Consider the following 21,677-nt stretch of genomic DNA (forward strand, 5'->3'; position numbering starts at 1 on the left):
TCTTTTCCATAAATAAATAAAGCTGTAAATCTAATCTAAAATATTTACTTTCATTTATTATTCACCTTCTCAAACCAAAAACCTTTAACAGAACTGAGCTATTATAATATTATATCTGCGTGCCGAAGAATAGGTACGAATATTACAGTGGATGCTAAAAATAACGTAAACTTTACAGTTTTCGCTTCACACTGCAAGAGTGGAATTTTCTTTAAAAATGCATTATATTAAATGGATAAGATGGCTGTGAGGGAAAATTTTAGGTTATTTTTATACATGAATACATTAAATATGTTGATGTTGCCATGAAGGTATAAAATAAAGTGCTGGATATAGTCCAGGGTAATATGGTTTTTTCCATGACCAACAGCCAGGTACTGAAGCATTTTTTCGACAGGTAATATCCATAAAAACAAATTGTAACTATTTCCTGCGTAGGATCTGGCGGCCGTTTTTATTTTTAAACAATTTAGTGTCAAAAAACGGCCTTTTTTCCTTTGTTTTTCAAATTAATGAAAAACAGTAAGACTTTAAAATGGCTTTAAAAAACAGCTTTAAAATGGCTTCTCAAAAAGTTTAATATACTCATTTATTGTTAGTACCTATAAATACGAAAAAAAGTCTAAATTTCAAAAACATTAATTTCGCAATAACTATTGTAAAAATAAGTGTACAGCTTTATAATTTTTGTTAAATGAGGGTTCTTTGGTGCTTAATATATGACAAAAATTTCAAAATGATTCATTGAATTGTTTAAATTTTATTCAAATTGTTTATCCCAGACAGCTTTTTTGCAATAACATAAGTCAGAAAAAAAGAATGTTATCACCATTCCACAGGTGTCAAATCAAAAAGCATGAGCTAAATTTTCAAATTGGTTTAAAAAAAGTGAATAAAAATGCATTTATTAGTAATAAATAATTATGTAAAAGTATGATAAATTTTTCCTTATAAACTTTTAATTTTTTTATATAATAAATTATATATATTTATTTATTAAAATTTTTGATCAATTATCATATAGAATAGAAACATGCTTTATTGTCATGAAAAATTTAACAATTTTATAGACAAAGCTTACAAGAATCATAAATAAGAACAATAACAAATAACAAATACAATTTACTAAAATGATATAAATCGTCTATATAAATAAAAATAATGAAGAGAAACAAAAAAACAGTAACAATCTATTGCAAAATTAAAAAAAAAATTGCAAATTGCATAATCTACCTTAAGAAATTTAATAAGTTAAGTTAAGCTGCTGCACATGACACTCAAATATAGATTAGAATTATACTTATAAATAAGAATACTGTACTTTCTTAGTTATTGGTTAAGAAACTCTGCTGTTGAATAATATGGTCTTTCAGATAAAGAGGCTTTAGTCATTTTACGGAACTTGGGGAAAGATGTTGCAGATTTAAGTTGTAGAGGGAGATGGTTGTAAAGTTTTTTTGCAGAATATAATATAGATTTCTTTACTAACTCACTGGACGGGATCGGTGAATAGATGTCAAAGGTAGAATTTCTGGTGGAATAGTCATGTCTAGGTCTTGCTGGAAAGACATGTAGATGTTTACGAATTAAGCAAACAGTTTCTAAAATATATAAAGAAGGTAGTGTTAGAATCCTGTGATCTTTGAAGTAGCTTCTGCAATGTGTTGTTCTTCTGAGGCCAAACAGATATCTTATTGCTCTTTTTTGTAATTTAAAAATAACATCAGATTGGGCAGCCGTACCAGAACCCCAAAAAGGGAGAGACCATATCGAAGATGTGACTCGAACAAAGAAAAATATGTTATTTTGGAAGAGGCTAAATTCACATCCTTCGAAACAGATCTTATTGCAAAGCAAACTGAGGATAGTTTCTTGTTTAACACATCAATATGAAGGGACCATTTCAGATTGCTATCTAAAAAAATACCAAGAAATTTTACAGAATCAACGATACTGATCTGGCGGTTATGAAGAGGTAAGGGTTGAAGAGCTCCTTTATAGGACAATGCTATTGTTTTTTCTACGTTAAAAGAGAGTAAATTTGAATCGGACCAAGATTTTATTGTAAGTAGATCAGAAGTTATAGTAGCATGAAGAGTTGCGACATTTGAGTTGCTCCAAGTGATACTGAAAAAGAAAAATTTTCCATCGATTTTTAAGCTAGTGATGTTATTAATAAAGATAAGGAAAAGTAGAGGACCCAATACTGAACCTTGTGGTACCCCACATACAACATTTTTGAGACTAGAGTCTGTATCATTTGCTCTAACCAGTTGTTTCCTATTATCCAAGTAAGATTGAAACCAGTTCGAAGAAATACCTCGAATTCCGTAGAAATCAAGTTTTTTTATCAAAATGTCGTGATTCACACAATCAAAAGCTGTGGCATAATCACAGAAACAGTGGCAGTGTGCAGATTATTGTTTAATGCTTGATAAACCTCATGTAGTACAGAAAACATGGCATCTGTGGTACATTTATTATTTAAAAAGCCGAACTGATTTTGTGATAAAATATTGTTATCAACGAGAAAGGACATAAGTCGGGCTTTTATGAGTCTCTCAATAATTTTGGAGAGTACCGGTAGTAATGCAATAGGTCTATAATTGCAGGCATTTGATTTTTCACCACCTTTATGAAGAGGAATAATGATGGCCATCTTTAGGCACTCTGGAAATTTACCTTTCTCAAAAGAATCATTAATTAGAGAGATAAGGACTCCCAACACACTGTCTGGGAGATTTGAGAAAATTTTTATGGATAGTCCATCGGTACTGTAAGAAGATTTGCTTTTGATATTATTGATTGTCTGAATCAGTCCAGATTTATCAACCGGTCTAATAAAGAATGAATTCGAGACATTTCCTGAATTAGGGAGATAGCAAATGGGATCTTCTTGTGACACAATAGTTGATGTTATATTTTTACTCACATTAACAAAGTATTCATTTAGATTTTCTGGGTCTGGAAGGGAAAATGTTTGAGCTGTGTGAGATTTATTACGAAGATCGTTTATTATGGACCAAGTTTCTTTTGCAACACTTTTAGAGCTTCTCAGACGATTTTGATAGTACAATTTTTTAGCTGATTTTATAAGTTTTAAATATATTGCCCTGTACTTGGTGATATATTCAGTAACAGAGACGTTGGTATTAAATTTCTTGATGTACAGTAGTGAACGCATATTTTTGGCTGATATGCGGACATCTTTGGTAGTCCAGGGTTTGTGATGTTTTGGCTTAATTGTGATTAAAGGAAATGCTTTATTGAAGATACAGACAAGCTTATTCAAAAAGTCACTGAAATTATTATCGACGTTCATAGAAGGAAAGGGCCACTCAGAGGTTAAGAATAAATTTTGGAATTTACGAAAATTCCGAGCGGAAAAAATCCTGCCTAAACGTCGAGCTTTCTAAAGATGTTAAACTTCGTATAAACCGCTTCATGATCAGATAGTCCCGCATTAACAGTTGTAGCGCAGACATCACGGGGTGAGAAATCTGAGACAATATAATCAATTATGGTAGATGAAGTTTTTGTAATCCTTGTAGGAGAATCAATGTGCATTGTTAGACCATACGATTCAAATATGTTGACCAGGGATATTTGTGTAGCACAAGCAGCAGTATAATTAATGTTAAAGTCCCCGCATACAATTTTTTCTGCTTTTATGAGACAGGTCATCTAACAAATTAAGCAGGTTCTGAAAAAATAGTTCCACGGAAGAGTCAGGTGATCTTTAAATGAAAATAATATAAAGATTAAAGTTCTTACTGTAAACTAAGGAAAACTCAAAGAATGCTTCGCTTAATAGAAAATCATATTTTGTTACCAGAGAAAAATCATTATTTGTAGAAAGAATCAGGGTGCCTCCATGCGCAGAACTTTGACGATCGTACCTAGCAATAGTGGAATATTTTTCTACAAAAAAAGGCTCGTTGACTTCAAGCCAGTGCTCAGTAACCGCAACTATCGGAGGAAACCCTAGTTCCTCTAGAAATAGAAATAATTCATCAGTTTTATATCTTATAGAACGAATATTAATCAGAACCATGCTAAAGTTGTTATCACTAAAATAATTTGAGGATTCTAGTCCCTCAGAACACGACGTGTTTAAAAATTTCGTTTAGGAGACACAGCGGAATAGTAATGTTGGCGACATTCCCTTGATTTTTGTAAATGGATAATTCTTTCAGAAGCGAGAAAGGACCTAAAAGCAGCAAGATCAGCTTCCATCTCATCTGAACCAATTTCATAGACTTCGTTAAATTCTAGAAGAATTTTTCGTAGATCTTCCGTGTTGGTAGGAAGCCCTTCGGAAGCCAAAAACAGTTTAACGCTTGTGTTGGTAGATCCATCGTAAAATACAGAAGCAGGTTGGTCGTGTAGATAAGCAAGATGAAGTTTAATGGCTTTTAAGATATCCGGTTCCCTTAATCTGGCTAGGAGATACCGACTATTAGAGTTATTGGTTAATCTAACTCTTGGTGGAGTCAAAGGATCCAGATTTATAGATGGTTCTAAAGTATCTTTCTTAACGAAATTAATTTGCGAATGGAAAGGATTCTTAGATTTACAAATTTCGATGGCCTGCTTGTCTGAACATATATTTGTGTTCTGTACTTCATCTTTGTTGTTGCATAAACTGGTAACTGGATTTTCCGGGATAACAGGGCTTCTGATATTCTTCTGATTCTTATGTGACTGGGATGGTTCGGAATATGAAGATTCAATGGACCATTTAATGATTACACCAGGTGGCCAAATTTCCTTATTAAATAATAAGTTAATCGATGATCTAGATTTTATGCCTATTTTAAATGAAGAACCAGTTGATGTGTCGGCATCTTTAACGAGGGCGTAACATCTAATATATTCTTTGATACCTAGCTTCTCTTTAATGTAGTGTACCACTTGTATAGGGGTGTATATTGGGGTTAAGTTACTAATAATTACAAACTGACATTTATCTTCTGTGTTTTTTGACTTTAGCTCTGGACTTACTTCGCAACGTTGAGGCTCTTCAGTTTGGGTACTTGTGGTGGTTATATACATAACATTACTTGGTATTTGTGCACCTAAAACACGATATAAAATAGATTTTTTTGAAAAAAATTATTCAAATAGTTTGTATCGAAAATTTACCATACTTTTACATAATTATTTATTACCAATAAGTGCGTTTTTTATTCATTTTTTTAAACCAATTTGAAAAATTATCTTATGCTTTTTCATTTGACACCCGTAGAATGGTTCTAACATTATTTTTTTCTGACTTATTATGTTATTGCAAAAAAAAAGCTTTCTGGGATAAACAATTTGAATAAAATTTAAACAATTGAATGTATCGCTTTGAAATTTGTGCCATATTAAGAACTTAAGAACCCTTATTTGACAAAACTTTCAAAGCTGTACACTTACTTTTTACAACAGTTATTGCGAAATTAATTTTTTTGAAATTTCGCCCTTTTTTCGCAATTACATTAATAATAAATGAGTATATTAAACTTTGTGATACGCCATTTTAAAGCTTTTTCCATTATATCGAAGATGTTTGTACTAAGAAAACCATAGGTCTTACTGTTTTTCATTAATTTGAAAAAAAGGGAAAAAGCCCGTTTTTTGACACTAAATTGTTTATAAATAAAAATGGTCGCCAGATCCTACGCAGAAAATAGTTACAATTTGTTCTTATAGGTTGTCGAAACCTGTCGAAAAAACGCTTCAGTACCCTGGCTGCTGAAGTTTTAATAGGGTATATTTTGTCTTATTACCCTGGCCTAATATTATACGAATAGATGATTAAGGCCTAAATAAATAAATACCTTATAAGTAACTATCTCATTAAGTAACAGTATTTTGTTGCTAGTTATAGAATAATAATAATATTCCATTTATGTATTAATCTGAACACTAGCCCGTACATACCGTATTCATAAAACGCCTTGTTGGACAAAAAAGGAGATCAAGGTACATATAGTCGCCTCAAAGCAACAGTAGGATATGTAAAAAAAAATTACTTTTCTGATATCCATGTCAAATGATTCGAAATAAACCCTTATGTTGAGTGTAACACTAAGATAAATAAAAAGTGAAATACTTTTTTCATAATGTTACATAATATCCTTGTGAAGCTTAATTCCTTTTAGCCCAAATTCTATAATGCAACACTAAGACAACATACATCATATCATACCATTATATTTTGTCGTTTACCCATTTTGGTCGTCAATATTAATGCAACACTAAGGGCCAATTTCTCATATCGAGTTCAACTCCAGTTTAACCTGAACTTCTAGTAAACGTCAGTTTAAAGTCAAAATCGTCTTTCTCAATTCCCGTTCAACCGATGGCAGTTTAAACTTGAACGATGCTTGAACGGTGAAATTCGGCCGTTCAAAGATTTCAGAACTCAGTTCAGATGATTTCATGGCCTTCGCATGCGTTGTATTAACACGAAACGCTGTCATAATATAAATATATCCTATTTTATTATATTAAGCCTAACGATAAACGATAACATTATTTGTGTTTTTATAATATTTATTTATAATTATTAAAATTACTATTTGATTATAAATACTTAAATTTAACTTTATTCAAAAACAGCGTAAAAAAGGTAGTTCAAAATGGCGACAGGTTTTTACCTTTTGCCATCTATTGGCATTTCTCTAAAGCTGTAGAACGAGCACTGACATGAACGCACAATGAGAAATGCATTCCAAACAGAACCGGAGATCACCCGTGAACCCGGTTCGACTGAACCATAGATTAACGCAGGTATGAGAAATCGACCCTAAGTTATCTTAAGTTGTGTTCACTACGAGGCGCCAATTGAACCTAAGCGAGTCACAACCTGCGTCGGCGGGACGGGTGACCTGTGCAGTGACGGGTGACCATCTTTTAGATTTTGCTAATTTGCAACATGAATGGTACCGTCCCTTTCCATTTTTGGATGGTGTTATAAGTATTCAAGGATGCTTTTTATAGTTCACTCTCAAGTTTTTATAAATGAGGAAATAAATTAAAATATAGAAATGCTAATTATGGCATTTAATAGGGCAGTAGTACGCCGACAACTACTAATTATTTGGGATTTTATGGAACAAAGGTATTTAGAAAATCGGATGTAATGCAATGTTGGGGAAACTTTTTAACCCTCCTTGGTCGTTCTACGGTTAATGTTCTCCACCTCGCATCTACGTCGTATATCTGCACTTTTAGCTTTATTCCCTAGTGTTCGTCACCTATTGTTATTTTTTTAGTTATAAATTGTTTATAACTCAAAAACGATCAACTCAAGGAAAAATAAGAAAAGACATTTTTGTTTAGAACGATAAAAAAAATCTATAATTATATATGCCTGGATCGAATCTCTTTTTAATTCATAAAAAAGTTGTTTTTTAATTAATTAATTATAGTCAGAACAAAATTAGATTAGGCACACCTTCCTTTTTAAACTTTTGAACATACTAGATTACATATCTAATCATTTTTATACATTAAAACAGATGGGTGCAGATCGACCTTATATCGTATCTTAGACTATAACCCATTGTGAGCAAAATTATTTTCTTTACACCAACTTATGATGTAAATGAACTTGGCCTGAACTTGGATCCCTTATAAAAATAAAACTTTTTAAAACATCAAGTTCCTAAAAACTGTTCAGAAAGATAAGAGGGATTTTGAAAATGATGTATTTTAACAAGGTTCTAATTACTTCTATTATATGGTCGTTTGGGCGCTATTAGCGTCTTAAATGATACATTAAGTAAATCCAGAAGAGCTTACTTGATTTAAAGGACAGACTTAACGATTAATTAAAACATAAAAAAATCTAATTTATCACAAGTCACACAGTGAGAGTTTTTAGCTTTTAAAATAATACTACTTATGCAAATCTCAAATATTTTACATTAAACATTTACATTTTAATTTAAAATAAGTTAATTTTTTCTTGCTCTACTAAAAATAATTACAAGAATAAACTTAATAGCCATCCTGAATAGGTCAGTTTCTATTGCAATTGTACAGTACACACTGTGCATACATAAAGTACACAGTGTGATTTACTATGGAGCTGAATCATGGACATTAAACCGAAATGCAATAAATCGACTTAACGCGTTTGAAATGTGGACATTTAGAAGAGTGTTACGGATTTCATGGGTAGATAGAGTCACGAATATAGAAGTGTTAAGGAGAATAGGCAGAGAGAAGGAAATTGAAAACACAATAAAAGAAAAGAAGTTGCAATATCTCCGAAATGTGATGAGAGGTAAAAAATTCAAGGAAAAATAGAGGGTAAGAGAAGCGTAGGAAGGAGACGCGTTTCCTGGTTAAAGAGCTTGAGAGAATGGATTGGTTGCAGCTCAAGGCAACTGTTCAGAGCAGCTGCTTCGAAGGTCAGAATAGCCATGATGATTGCCAACCTTTGTCGCGGATATGTCACTTAAATAAGAAGAAAGAATATTTCCTACATTTACCGTCAACTCTGGCAATTGTATACAATTACCGGTAATGGTATACAATTACCGGTAATGTATACAACTACCGGTAATTGTATACAACTACCAGATTATCTACTCTTACCGTAACATATTCACTACTTCGTTCATTCTCTTTCGTTTATTTGTTACGGTAAGAGTAGATAGTCTGGTAATTGAACACAATTACGAGTAATGTTAAGAGAATTTTTATTCCCTTTATTTCAACCTTTTATTTCATACCTTCACCGGTAATTGTATACATTTCCCAGAGAATTTTGGTGAAAGTAAGAAATTCAAATTATAACGATAGATACGCAAGTGCAATGCCTTTGTTTAGCTCGTGTATAATCAGTGTTCAGTCTGCAGTGTTGATTGAGACATTAAAAGTGTTTCTATCCTGGTTTGGCATGTGCTTCGTGTTTTTAATTAACAATAATATTACCTACCTATCTTTGAAGTGGTTTCTTTACCGACATAACGTTTTGTGTTGACCTACCTACATACAGAACTGTACTCTACATTATTCTAGAACTGATTATTTTTCACTTAGCAATGGTAGAGCATTTTAATACAAAAGTACTTGAAGTGATAAATAGTAAAAAGCACAATGCGGTTTCGCTTACAAAATATAAGTCCCAAAGTTTAATAAACAATGTATATCAGTACCATTTGGTCAGACGGTGCTAACTGCATTTTTAGTCATTTTGTGTTTAGTGTACACAAATAATCAAAACAACATTCTTTATCGTTTAGGCAGACGCTGCTAAATGCACAACGGATATAATTTGATTGGCAGCATTGGTTATTCAATGATAAGTGCACATTTTTTTGTTTATGCGTGATCAGATTATCATAAGTATTGTTATCACACATTGATCAAAATACATTTTTCATTTTTTATGGTCAAATAGTGATAAGTGGTACAAGTCACTTGTGCATAAGTCACAAATTAGTATTTTTGTGGAATCAAGTTGTATTAATTCATTGTTAAATGCATTCAATAACATGAAACAAATATTTTGTAGTAGAGACCTCAGCCTAAATCTTAGAAAACGAATAATAAATTATTGTTATGCATTTTCTATTCTTGTGTATGTTGTGGAGACATGGACTCTTATTAAACAATGTAATAATAGATTGGAACCATTTGAAATGTGGACATATCGAAGATTGCTGAGAATCTCCTGGGCAGACAGAATAACCAATGAAAAGTACTAAGAAAAATAGAGCACAACAGGGAGATACTGGATTCCACCAAATAAAAAAACCACAGTATCTGGATCATATGACACGTGGTGACAGTTATGAATTCTTTAAATTAATAATGCAGGAAAAGATTCAAGGAAGGCGCAGCATACATAGAAGAGAAATATCTTGGTGTGTATGCAGCTCAACTGAACTTTTTTGAGCTGTAGTGTCAAAAGTTAAAATAGCAGTGATGATTGCCAACCTTCATCGCAGATGAAGACATAGTGAAGACATAAAGATGACATACAGAAGAATAGGAAGAAGAAATTCCACAAAAAAATTAAATAATTCCAGAATAGGAAGATAATAAGTGATATTCTTTAACAATAATCGTTTGGTCAAAACATGATAATTTGCGATTTTTTCAAATTTCTTTTTTATTTTCAAACTCTTGTTCCACTTTTTCGAGTCCGTAAAATAAACTGTAACATATCACATAGATTCACATATCTATTTATTCTGAAAATTGATAATTCCTAGGTAAAACCTTAAACACAAACTCCCATAAACGGTTTTTTGTCTCTCCTATAAAGTAGTAAAAATGGACATAACATCATCTGATTAAATGGTACAGATATGTAAGTAAATCTAAAACTAGTGATAAAATACCGGATGACTACAAGCGGTTGAAAAAATATGAAGTCATGAAGGTTGGGGAAACTGAAAAACTGATTTTCTCTTAAGTAAAAATGAACAGAATGTTTTATTTTATGTTCATTTGGAATTTGGAAGAACTCTTTAACTGACTGACGAAACACATAAATCCATTGGTCAGGGAGGAGAACAACAATTTCGAAAGAATTACAACATAAGTACAAGAACATAACTGTAAAAATCGATCTATTTGGATCTGTGTGAAACTTGCGAGAAAAAACCTACAAAGGTTTAATAGTAAAACCTATACTGTCAATAGAAATGAATAGTAGATGTCAAATAGATTTGATAGATATGCTATCCCAAGCAGATAATGAATCCAAATTCATTTTTGTCTACCAAGATCACTTAAAAAAAATCTCGACAATTATGGCCGTTGAAAACTAAACGAGCACAAGATATTGTATTAGTTCCTCTTGACATCTTTTGTGCCTTTGGAGGCCCTAGTATTTTTACAGCGATAATGGAAGATAATTCTCAAACAGAAGTATGAATGAACTATGCTCTATGCAGTGCCGGATTTAGGGTACTTGCGGCCCTAAGCCAAATTACCCCGAGCGGCCCCGATAACTTCACGATTATGTAATTAAAGCATAAAGCACATAATGTTAATACATAAAGTTTATTTTAATTTTACTTTTTAAAATTGGTACAACATACAAAGCATGGGTAACATAAATGAATAGAAATGTTGAAATGTTGTATTCACTAAATAGATTATTATTATTGCTAAAATATTATAAATTAGAATTTGAGTTAAGGGCATAAGCGCAAAATGTCGCCTGTCAAAATGTTCAATTTGTTTTAAATGTATTCATTTTTTTCGAATCCTGAGAAAACTAATTAGTATTTTTGAAATATTTTAACGCAGAACGAAATATTACATTATTACCGAGGGCCGAAAGTCCCTTAGAATAACCAAAAAGTTTATTTTGAATGAGATGTTTGAAATTAAAAGCCACACTAAATGTTCTCTTTTTTTTTCACCTCTGTAACTTATTAAAATAAACATTATAGAGGTTTTCAGGAACTTGCTGCCCTAGGTAATAACGTAATGTTTCATTCTGCGTTTAAATGTTTTAAAAATATTTATTACTTTTCTCAGGATTCGAAAAAAATTAATACATTTAAAACACATTGAACATTTTGACAGACGACATTTTGCGCCTATGCCCTTAATTCCCTATGCCAAATCTTGAAGTAATACGAAGGATGGGAAGAGACCCAGAAATTTTGTTAACGATAAAACGAAGAAAACTCGAGTATTTGGGTCACCTGATGGGAGGTCATAAATACGCATTACTTCAAAATAGAATGCAAGGAAAATAGAAGGAAAACGGAATCCAGGCCGTAGAAGAATGTCATGGTTGCGGAATTTGAGAGAGTGGTTTGGCTGCACCACTAATGAACTTTTTAGGTCAGCTGTAAACAAGGTCAGGGTACCCTTGATGATTTCCAATCTCCGATAGGAGTGGCATAAGAAGAAGAAGAAGAAGAAGCTCCCGGAGGGAGGACAATGCTCTTTTATCCCAAAAACTATAAGAATAATGAGTATAAGTGACAATCAAGAAGTTAAACCCAATGTGCCAAAGTCTGCCATTCTTTTAAGAAATAATCAAAAACAGTAGCAGATGACAAGAATAAATTAAATGGAATTAAGGTTGAAAATCACTAGTTAAAATTTGATTACTAAACGTGCATACAGTGTGTCAATTTGAAAAGTTGCCACCCCCTATAATTTGGTCCCTATAGAAAATCTAAAAATATGCAAACACACGTCAAATTTATTTGTGAGGGGGACATTTTGTAGACCAGTTTTCAACTAAATTACATCAACCCTATAGCGGGGGCGGACACAACCCCCAAAATCTTTAATGGAAAGGGGGGTTGAGTGATACCTCATTTTGAAGGCCATTAAATTACCTTTTCAAAAAGACCACATGCCTTATATTTCTTTTCAGTACTTTTTGAAAATCTTTGAATCAATACTCTAAAATATTTTGGAGTTCTGAACTCTGTACTTAATATCTTTACGGTTTTACTTGATTTTTCCAAAAATACTTCAAAAAAATACTCTAAATACTTCAATACTCCAAAAAAAATTCAATTTGGAGTTCAATACTCCAAAAAAATTTATGGAGTTCTTGACTCAATATTTAATTATTAAAATTAATTATAAAAAAATTAAAATTACTGAAAAGAAATATAATGTATCTCGTATTTTTGAAAAGGTAATCGAACGACCTTTAAAATGAGGTATCACTCAACCCCCCTTTCCATTAAAGATTTTGGGGGTTGTGTCCGCCCCGCTAGAGAGTTAGAGTAATTTAGTTGAAAACTGGTCTATAAAATGTCCCCTCACAAATAAATTTGACGTGTTTTTTATATTTTTAGATTTTCTATAGGGACCAAATTATAGGGGTGGCCACTTTTTAAATTGACACCCTATGTAAAAATTAAAAAGATATATTTAAAACTAAAATATCAGAACACATGCTTTGACATTGGAGGTTAGAGAAAAAATATTATAAAAACTGATATAAGAAACTAGGTATGCATGGAATATAATGAGGAATATAATGATTGTAATAATTGGAATTTTTAGTATTCTTGCCCCAAGAGAAAAGTTGTCTATTGAATAAAAATAATTTATTTCCAAGCTCCCTTGGCTTTTATGAGTTTACGACCACCATTTTGAGAATTGAGAGACGAAGTGTCACTATCATGACAGTAGGAAGTAGGAGGTGGCAGGCATGTTCCGTATTAAAAGACAGATATCTACAGAGTAAGAATATATGAAATACGTTCCGTATGATGATTTAGATTTTAGATGAAAAGAGAGAAAGGAAATAGAGGATAATAAAAGAGGGCGCCAAACAAGTTTTTAACGAAAAATCAAGTTAAAACGAATAGAAGATAATTATTAATGATATATTAAAGAAAATAAAGTAAAATAATTATTTAAAAATAAAATATCAAAGATGTGACTTTTGCAACGTTACAACTTTAGTTTGCGATGCTCTATTTGAATCAATATTATGTATATCGATACTATCGATATCGATATATAAATGGTGTCTGCGTCTCTTGGGTACTGCGCAGGGGGGTAGGAACTGGAAGTTGAGTGTTCAAATCGGTTTCGGTATCGGTCAGCTTAAAATTTCTACTTTACGCGCGCTAGGGCTAAAAATTTTCCCATTTTTTCTAGTGATGGGGTTCTCGAATACCAAAAAACGACTAGTATTCGATTCCTGAAAGTTGCTGAGATGTCTAGAGAACTTTGCTAGTATTTGAATACTAGCTGCGAAGCAGTACAGAGTATCAAAAATATTCATTAAGTTTTTCATCGCAAAAAAATCAAAGATTCGAAAAAAATCAATGCATTTAAAAAGCATTGACCGGAAATTTTGCGCCTAAGCTCTTAATGAAAAAAAAAGTTTATTCTCGTTTGTGACAGCATCTATAGGTACAATTATTACAACTATGACTGTACACTGTACAACTGATGGATTTTAGTATGTAGTTTTATAGGGGAGTGCAATTAGAACGAAAAGATGCATTGTTTCGGAAAAATTCAAACAAGCTTATATTTTTCTAAAACTTTTTTTTTAGTTTATATACATACATATTAGAGTAAAAAGTTCTACTCGCAGATTTGGCCGCTAATAATTGTTTATTAATTGTTTAAACAATAACAATTTTTTTTTATAAATAATTTTAAAAATATCGTTAGATTCATCATTTTACTTTGATCAAACATGTTTTTATTTTGTTTTTGATTATGCTGAATCCGAATAGGGCATTGCAATTTGAAAATTCTTATATAGAAGCTCTTATACAGTATGTCTGCGTAGCTAGGAACCACATGGAAAACTTTTTTATTATCAATTTTACGAAAAAAAGTTATTCTTCATAAAATGCTCTGGATAGTAAAAAATCTAAAACTCAACCATCAGATATCAAGTTTTTTCAATTTTATACGAGTTATATCAAAAATATAAATTTCGTTAAAGAGTAAAGTACAATAATCAAATAATACAGTAAAGTATAATATTCCAGAATATCAAAATTATTATGAAAAGTTATTATGAAAAGTTGTTTGAAATTAAAAACTATGTTTAAATATACATCATACCGCCCAATAAATCTACTGCCAATAATGTCAAAACTTCTTGAAAAGCTGTTACTTAAAAGAATTATGAGCGACCTAGAATTCCAAAACTGGATCCTAGAACACCAATTTGGATTCCGGCAAGGTCATTCTACAGTGCAACAATGCCATCGCATATCAAATGTAATTAATAGAGCTTTAGACAATAAACAGTATTGCACAGCAGCCTTTCTGGACATCAGCCAAGCATTTGATAAGGTATGGCACCCAGGATTACTTTATAAAATCAAAAAATCCCTACCCAACAAATATTTTGACTTATTAAAATCATATCTAAATCACAGAGAATTTGAAACTAAAGTGGAGGATGAACTATCAAACCGTAACAAAATTCAATCAGGAGTCCCACAAGGTAGTATATTGGGTCCACTTCTTTATGTACTGTACACATCCGATTTACCAACCTCTCCACAAACCACAATTGGAACTTTCGCTGATGACACAGCAATATTTGCAACTGAAGAGGATCCAAGAGCTGCAGTATTAAAACTTCAAGAACACCTAGACCAAATTGGACAGTGGTTAAAGAAATGAAAGATAAAAGCTAACGAAACTAAGTCAACACATATAACTTTCACACTAAGGAAAGACCAATGCCCAAATATTAGCCTTAATCAAGTCAACATACCACAACAGAACATCGTCAAATACCTGGGGCTTCGTCTTGATTCTAAATTAAACTGGAAACAACACATTTTAAAGAAGAAGAAACAAATTGAGTTGAGAGTGAAAGAAATTAATTGGCTTATAGGTAGAAAATCTCGACTCTCAATTGAGAACAAACTGCTGATTTATAAAACAGTCATCAAACCTATATGGACGTACGGTATAGAACTATGGAGTTGTGCCAGCAAATCAAACACAAAAATTATCCAAAGAACTCAATCAAAAATTCTACGCACCATCGCAAATGCCCCGTGGTACATTTCCAACCAAACCCTTCATACAGACCTAAACATCCCGTTAGTCAGCACAGTAATTCAAGAAAGAGCCAACAGACATCACGAGAAATTGGAAGACCAACCCAACCAATTAATATTACCATTACTACAGCCACTAAACAACAGAAGATTGCGAAGATTATGGCCCATAGATCTTCGCTGAAACTGAGGTGAAACCGCTGGGTGATGTACCTCATAACGCCATTTTAGTGTACAATAATACATTGATATATGTTATTGTACTTGTTATCAAATTAGCTTATAGAATATGTAATTCTGATTGTTAATAAATGAAACAGATGAAATAGAGAATGTGGAAAAATCCCCTTACGAACAATTCACACATCCACCATTTCGGGTTGGGAAAAATTTTTCGATAGAATCAAAGATCCAAACACCAGTTCTTAGAAATGTGTTTCGCCCTCTTCAACCTCTCTGGGCTTATCAATTATTTTGTATATAATATATATATAATATATATATATCAATATATTTTTCCACATTCTCTATTTCATCTGTTTGATTTCGTACGAGTGGTCGTCAAACCATTAAGCTTGGATCTTTTGATCACTGAGTGTGTTTCAAGGATCTACATCTCATGTTAATAAATGCTTACAAAAAAAAAATATATATATATATTGTTATATTTCTATTTGATATGAAAATTAAAATTTGATAATTATAGACAAAATTCAATTTAATATAAAATATTTTCAATTTTCTCAACCACGGGTATATAAATTTAGAACAACCTGTATACAACAAAGTGTTATATTTAATTTTAAGAAGTGATTAAACGAAACTCGGGACAATGCGCTTAGAATGAACAAAGTGAATGGCGCGTACCATTGTCGTTGTTCGCGGAAGGTTCGATCATTAGCCTATGCTAAATAAGACTCAAGTGAAATCGATAATAGGTCATTATCGTTGTTCGCGGAAGGTTCGATCATTAGCCGATGCTAAATAAGACTTAGTGGAAGTAGATAATAGATCATTAAATTTTGTAATTAGTAGAAAGTAATTTTAGAATGGGAATTAACTATTTTTCTTTTGAAATCCATTAAGCATATTTAGAAAGATTAAAAATTGGTTTTGAGGAATACTGCGAATGAGAGTTGGTGGTGGAAGTTTGATTTGTGAATCTGGAAGGGATATTTAGAAAGTAGGGGAATGAATGACAAATAGAGATCAGAATGTTTTGAGCTGTCGAGAAGTGAAGTCCAGTAGTAGACGGTAGTGTACGGAGAGTGAGAAAGCCGGTGTAGTTCCGTGAGTGTGGAGTATCTATCGTGGAACGAGAGGTAGGCCAGGTTGAGAGTAAAAGAACCTCCTTGAGCCAAGAGTTCCCGGTAGCTGATTGCAGTTTCGAAAAAGGTAGAACACAGCATCACGACAGAAGCAGGAAACGAGAGCTATACGAGCTAGTTTCAAAGGAGAACATTACTGGAAGCCAGGACGAGGTTTTGATTGCAGCCAAGGATAGCAGGAGACGGGTCTTGTGTGAAGACATTCTCAGTTCACCAGAAAAAGGTCAGTCTCATTTGTTTGGACATGAATGTATGGGTTTTTCGTATTAAATACCACATTTAAAATTGAAGAAACATAATCAATAATATCAGAAAAGCTTCATCAAACTTAAATAGAATTGTTGCTAATAAATCATAATAGTTAAATGTTAATAAAAACTTTAAATTGGAAACCAAAAGGAAATAAGATTCCCATGTGTAAATGTTATGTTTAAGAATAATAAGATATAGCAAATATTAAGCAGTGATTGCCATTTAAATAAAATAAACAATATTTTGATTACAATTGTAACCCATATGTGTTATTATTTTACTCTTTTCTTTCCTATCCCGATTAGGAACCATTGAGAAATACTTAGAAGCCACGTAAGTAAGTAATTAATTTTATAAAAAGCCCTGAGATTGAAAACATATTGATATGTGATCTGGTAAATTAATTAGATTATTATTAATGCATTGATTAAATTAAATGACATATAAAAATATTATCTCATATCAATAATCAAGATCACATCAATATATATATATATATACAATTACATCATTCTAATCAAAAAAAAAATAATTTTTTCTCAAATTACGGATACTCATCATTTTATTGCAATTATGATAACTATTTTATTATCACTTTTACGAAAAAAACTTATTCTTCATAAAATGCTCTACCTGGTCTAAAATCTAAGATACAACCATCAGATATCAAACTTTTTTAATTTTATACGAGGTATGTAAAAAATATGAATTTTTCTTAAGAGTTAAGTGCCTTTATTATTCACAATAATTTAATTAGAAGGATGTAATTGAACACTAAAACAAATTTTTTAATTCCAAACAACTTTTCTTAATAACAATTTTCGATATTGTGAAATGTAACGGTACTTTACTCTTGAGTGAAATTCATATTTTTTGACATACCTCGTATAAAATTAATTAAACTTGATATTTGATGATTAAATCTTAGATTATATACGATGCAAAGTATTTCATAAAGAATAACTTTTTTTCTTAAAACTGATAATAAAAAAGTTATCAATAGGTTCCAAGTTACGCAGACATACTGTGTAAGAGCTAAAAAAAAAATTTTTTGAAAAAGTTTTAAAAAGTTTTACAGAAAAAAGTTTTGATCGCTTTTTTTAGCTGGTAATTTTCGGTTTTTGAATTACAATTTTGTTATCTTTCTTAATTTTCTCAAAAAGAAATAGTCTATTTCATTTCTAAAGTAAAATAATTCAGTGCATTTTAAAGATTACATCCTAAGCTTTAAAAAAGCACTTATGAAACTGTAATAGATCTGTTCAAACTTGAGTAATACCGTCTTAAAGTGGTGGTAATTCTATAAAACTACGAAGATTTCAAAAATTACATTTTTTGAGACGTCATATTATTTGAATTAAATTTTTGAGATTTTTTTTGAATGAAACATCATTGAGTAAGATGCTTGAAAGGTAAGTTGTGCAAAATTGAGGGTTTTATAAGAAAAATTATATTAGTTACACATTTTTAAATCATTTTTAAACAATATTCATGTAAGGCTCACTTTCCGCCCCCCTCCCCGTACTTATGCCCATAAATTTTATTTATTTTTATTATAACCATAAGATAGCTTAATTATTACATTTTCATGTTCAATTTGTAAACTTTCTATAACTCAACCGTGCACTTCGCCGTACGCTAGTTTACACTGCGCCAATGTGTGTGAGAAGGGTGACTTCAGCGTTATAAATAAAAAATTATAGAAGATACAGATTTCATTTTAGAAAATTCTTTATATAAGATTTTTTTGTAAAATTTTCTGAATTTTTCAATGGTCAAGTCAGTTTTTTTTCTAAATTTATATTTTCGGAGTTATTTAAAAAAACATCTAATTTCGTAGTTCATTTGTTTAATAAAAAATGAAGCACCCACTTCTCGAGTAGAACTTTTTGATATGTTGATATGTTGTTAGAACATTTCTTAATGAAATTACAAAAAGTTCTATCTTGTTTGATTTTTTCCGAAGTGAAAATCTATATGCACTCCCCTATTAGTAGGATTCCCTAATTCAATAATCAGGACCTGCTTATTCTCAAGATCATCAAAACAGCCAATTCAGCCTAGCATATTTCTTAAACATATTTTAGTCAGTGTGAGACAATAGATCAAGAATTGATGAATTTAAAACAAACAATAATTTTTCTTCGAATTCTTTATTTTTTCAGAAGTAACTTATCCGGTTTTTCACCAGTTATCACTTTAAAAAGAAAAAACCGGCAGAACCGATTAATGCGAAGTAAAAAAAAACCGGTATTTTACGGTAGGTTTTTCCATCCCTACCTATAACTAAAAATACGGTTTTCTTTGCAGACGAATTCTTCAGGCTGCCAAAAGGCTAAATGCCAGTCAAGCATTCTACTGGGTAGCAAGTGATGGATGGGGCAAACAGCAGAAGCTGGTCGAAGGCCTAGAAGATGTAGCAGAAGGTGCTATTACAGTTGAACTGCAGTCGAATAATATCCCCGGATTTGACGCATACATGATGTCATTGACACCTGAACGAAACACAAGAAATCCCTGGTTTGAGCAGTATTGGGAAGATACTTTTGCATGTGTTCTTGAAAAGAACATTCCACTTGAAACTAACTATACTTTCAATGTCTGCAGCCCAGAACTTCGATTGTCTCAACGGGTCGGGTAAGTTAATAGCTATTTTACAAAATTGTTATATTCATTATGAAGTTCATGCTATTTATTTATATACAATAAATTACTTCCATACGTCAAACAATAGTACAGAATATTGGTTCACAAATATGAGTAGAAAATATAATATCCCTAATACATTATAAACATATGAGGGTGTTAAAGCCAAAGTGGTGTAAGTTATATTTGTGAAATCACGTAAGTCTTGCTTTATAACCTTGATACATATTTATAGTAGAGGATACGATATAAGGTCGAACTGCACCGATCTGTTTAATGAAAAAAAAAATTTTATATGTAAATTAGTATGTTGAACATTATAAAAAACAAGGGGTGCCTGATATAATCCTGTTCTGACTATAATTAATTAATAATTAAAAAATGATTTTTTTTTATAAATTTGACTGACGTGTTTAACAAAAAAAATTAACACTATCGGTAAGTGCAAAGCCTATAGGATATGTAAAAATAGGGGTGCCTGTAAAAAGCCTGTTCTAAATGGGGGTTGCCTAATTTTTAAAATTTTACAGCGTCTACTTATGGATAATTGAACATGTGTAAAACTTTGTTATTACTAATTTTACGAAAGAAAGTTATTCTTTATAAAAAGTTCTGCATGATGTGAGTCCTATGATTCAACCATCAGATGTCAAATTTTGTCAATTTTATACGAGTTATGTCAAAAAATGTTAATTTCGGCCAAGAGTGACTTCGGCCTTTCGAAAATTGTTATTATAAAACGGTATTAATAATCAAAAAATATGTTTTAGTGCGGAATTACATCATTATATGTAATTAAAAAAAAAAATTTGCAAATTTTTCTGAAATTAGATTCTAAACTTCATTTTTATTTCTTACAAGTAGGATAACTCTTTTATTATCAATTTTGCGAAAAAAAGCAATTGTTCATAAAAAGCTTTGAATTGTCTAAAACCTAAGGTGCAGCCATCATCAATTTTATATACTTTATACGAGGTATATAAAAAATTTTTGAATTTCGCTCCGGAGAAAAGTTATTCATTATTAAATACAGAGAGAGTCTGTAAAGTGGAATAAATTCAATATCTCAAATACTAATTTTTTTTTGGAAAATGCTCAGACCCGTCGATTAGTATTTCAAATTGTCCTTTTTGACATTCAATAAAAATGTATACAGGGTGTCCCAATTTAGAGATATGACGTCATCGTCGATTTTCTTAAATGGCAACACTATCATTTTGATAGCTAATTTGATAGGGTTTGTAAAGTTATACATAACTGCAAAATATCAAATTTTTATTCTCTACCATTTACAAGATAATAGAAAATAACAAAGTTATATCTGTAATTTGGAATATATTCAATAATTAAAATACTAACTGTTTTTTTGAAAAATGCTCAGACCCGTCGATTAGTATATCAAATTGTCATTTTTGACATATAATAATAATGTATACAGGGTGTCCCAATTTAGAGATATGACGTCATCGTTGATTTTCTTAAATGGCAACACTATCATTTTGATAGCTATTTTGATAGCGTGTGTAAAGTTATACACATCTGAAAAATTTCAAAATTTTATTCCCTACTATTTACAAGATAATAAAAAATAACAAAGTTATGAAGAACAAGAAGTAATCAAATAATAATTGAATTTATTTATTTCAATTAAGCAAATGCTCATAACGTTGCCCATTGACAATTTGACAATAATTGAGGGCAACATTATGAGTTTTTGCTTAATTTATTGAAATAATTAAATTCAATTATTAGTTGATTACTTCTTTTTCATAACTTTGTTATTTTTTATTATCATCTAAATGGTAGAGAATACAAATTTTAAATTTTGCAGTTGTGTATAACTTTACACACCCTATCAAAATAGCTATCAAAATGACAGTGTTGCCATTTAAGAAAATCAACGATGACGTCATATCTCTAAATTGGGACACCCTGTATACATTATTATTATATGTCAAAAAGGACA

General features: G+C 31.2%; 1 protein-coding gene across 1 annotated transcript in view; it reads left to right on the forward strand.

The window, feature by feature from the left end:
• The window catches only part of LOC126878603 (metabotropic glutamate receptor-like), a 360,918-nt gene that overhangs the window by 18,463 nt on the left and 320,778 nt on the right, over positions 1–21,677 (forward strand). Inside the window, exon 2 of the mRNA XM_050641413.1 lies at positions 19,376–19,702. Within this exon, the coding sequence (XP_050497370.1) occupies positions 19,376–19,702 (327 nt within the window). The remainder of the gene's footprint in view (positions 1–19,375; positions 19,703–21,677) is intronic.

Source organism: Diabrotica virgifera, chromosome 10 (assembly GCF_917563875.1).
Source record: "Diabrotica virgifera virgifera chromosome 10, PGI_DIABVI_V3a".
Lineage (NCBI taxonomy): Eukaryota > Metazoa > Arthropoda > Insecta > Coleoptera > Chrysomelidae > Diabrotica > Diabrotica virgifera.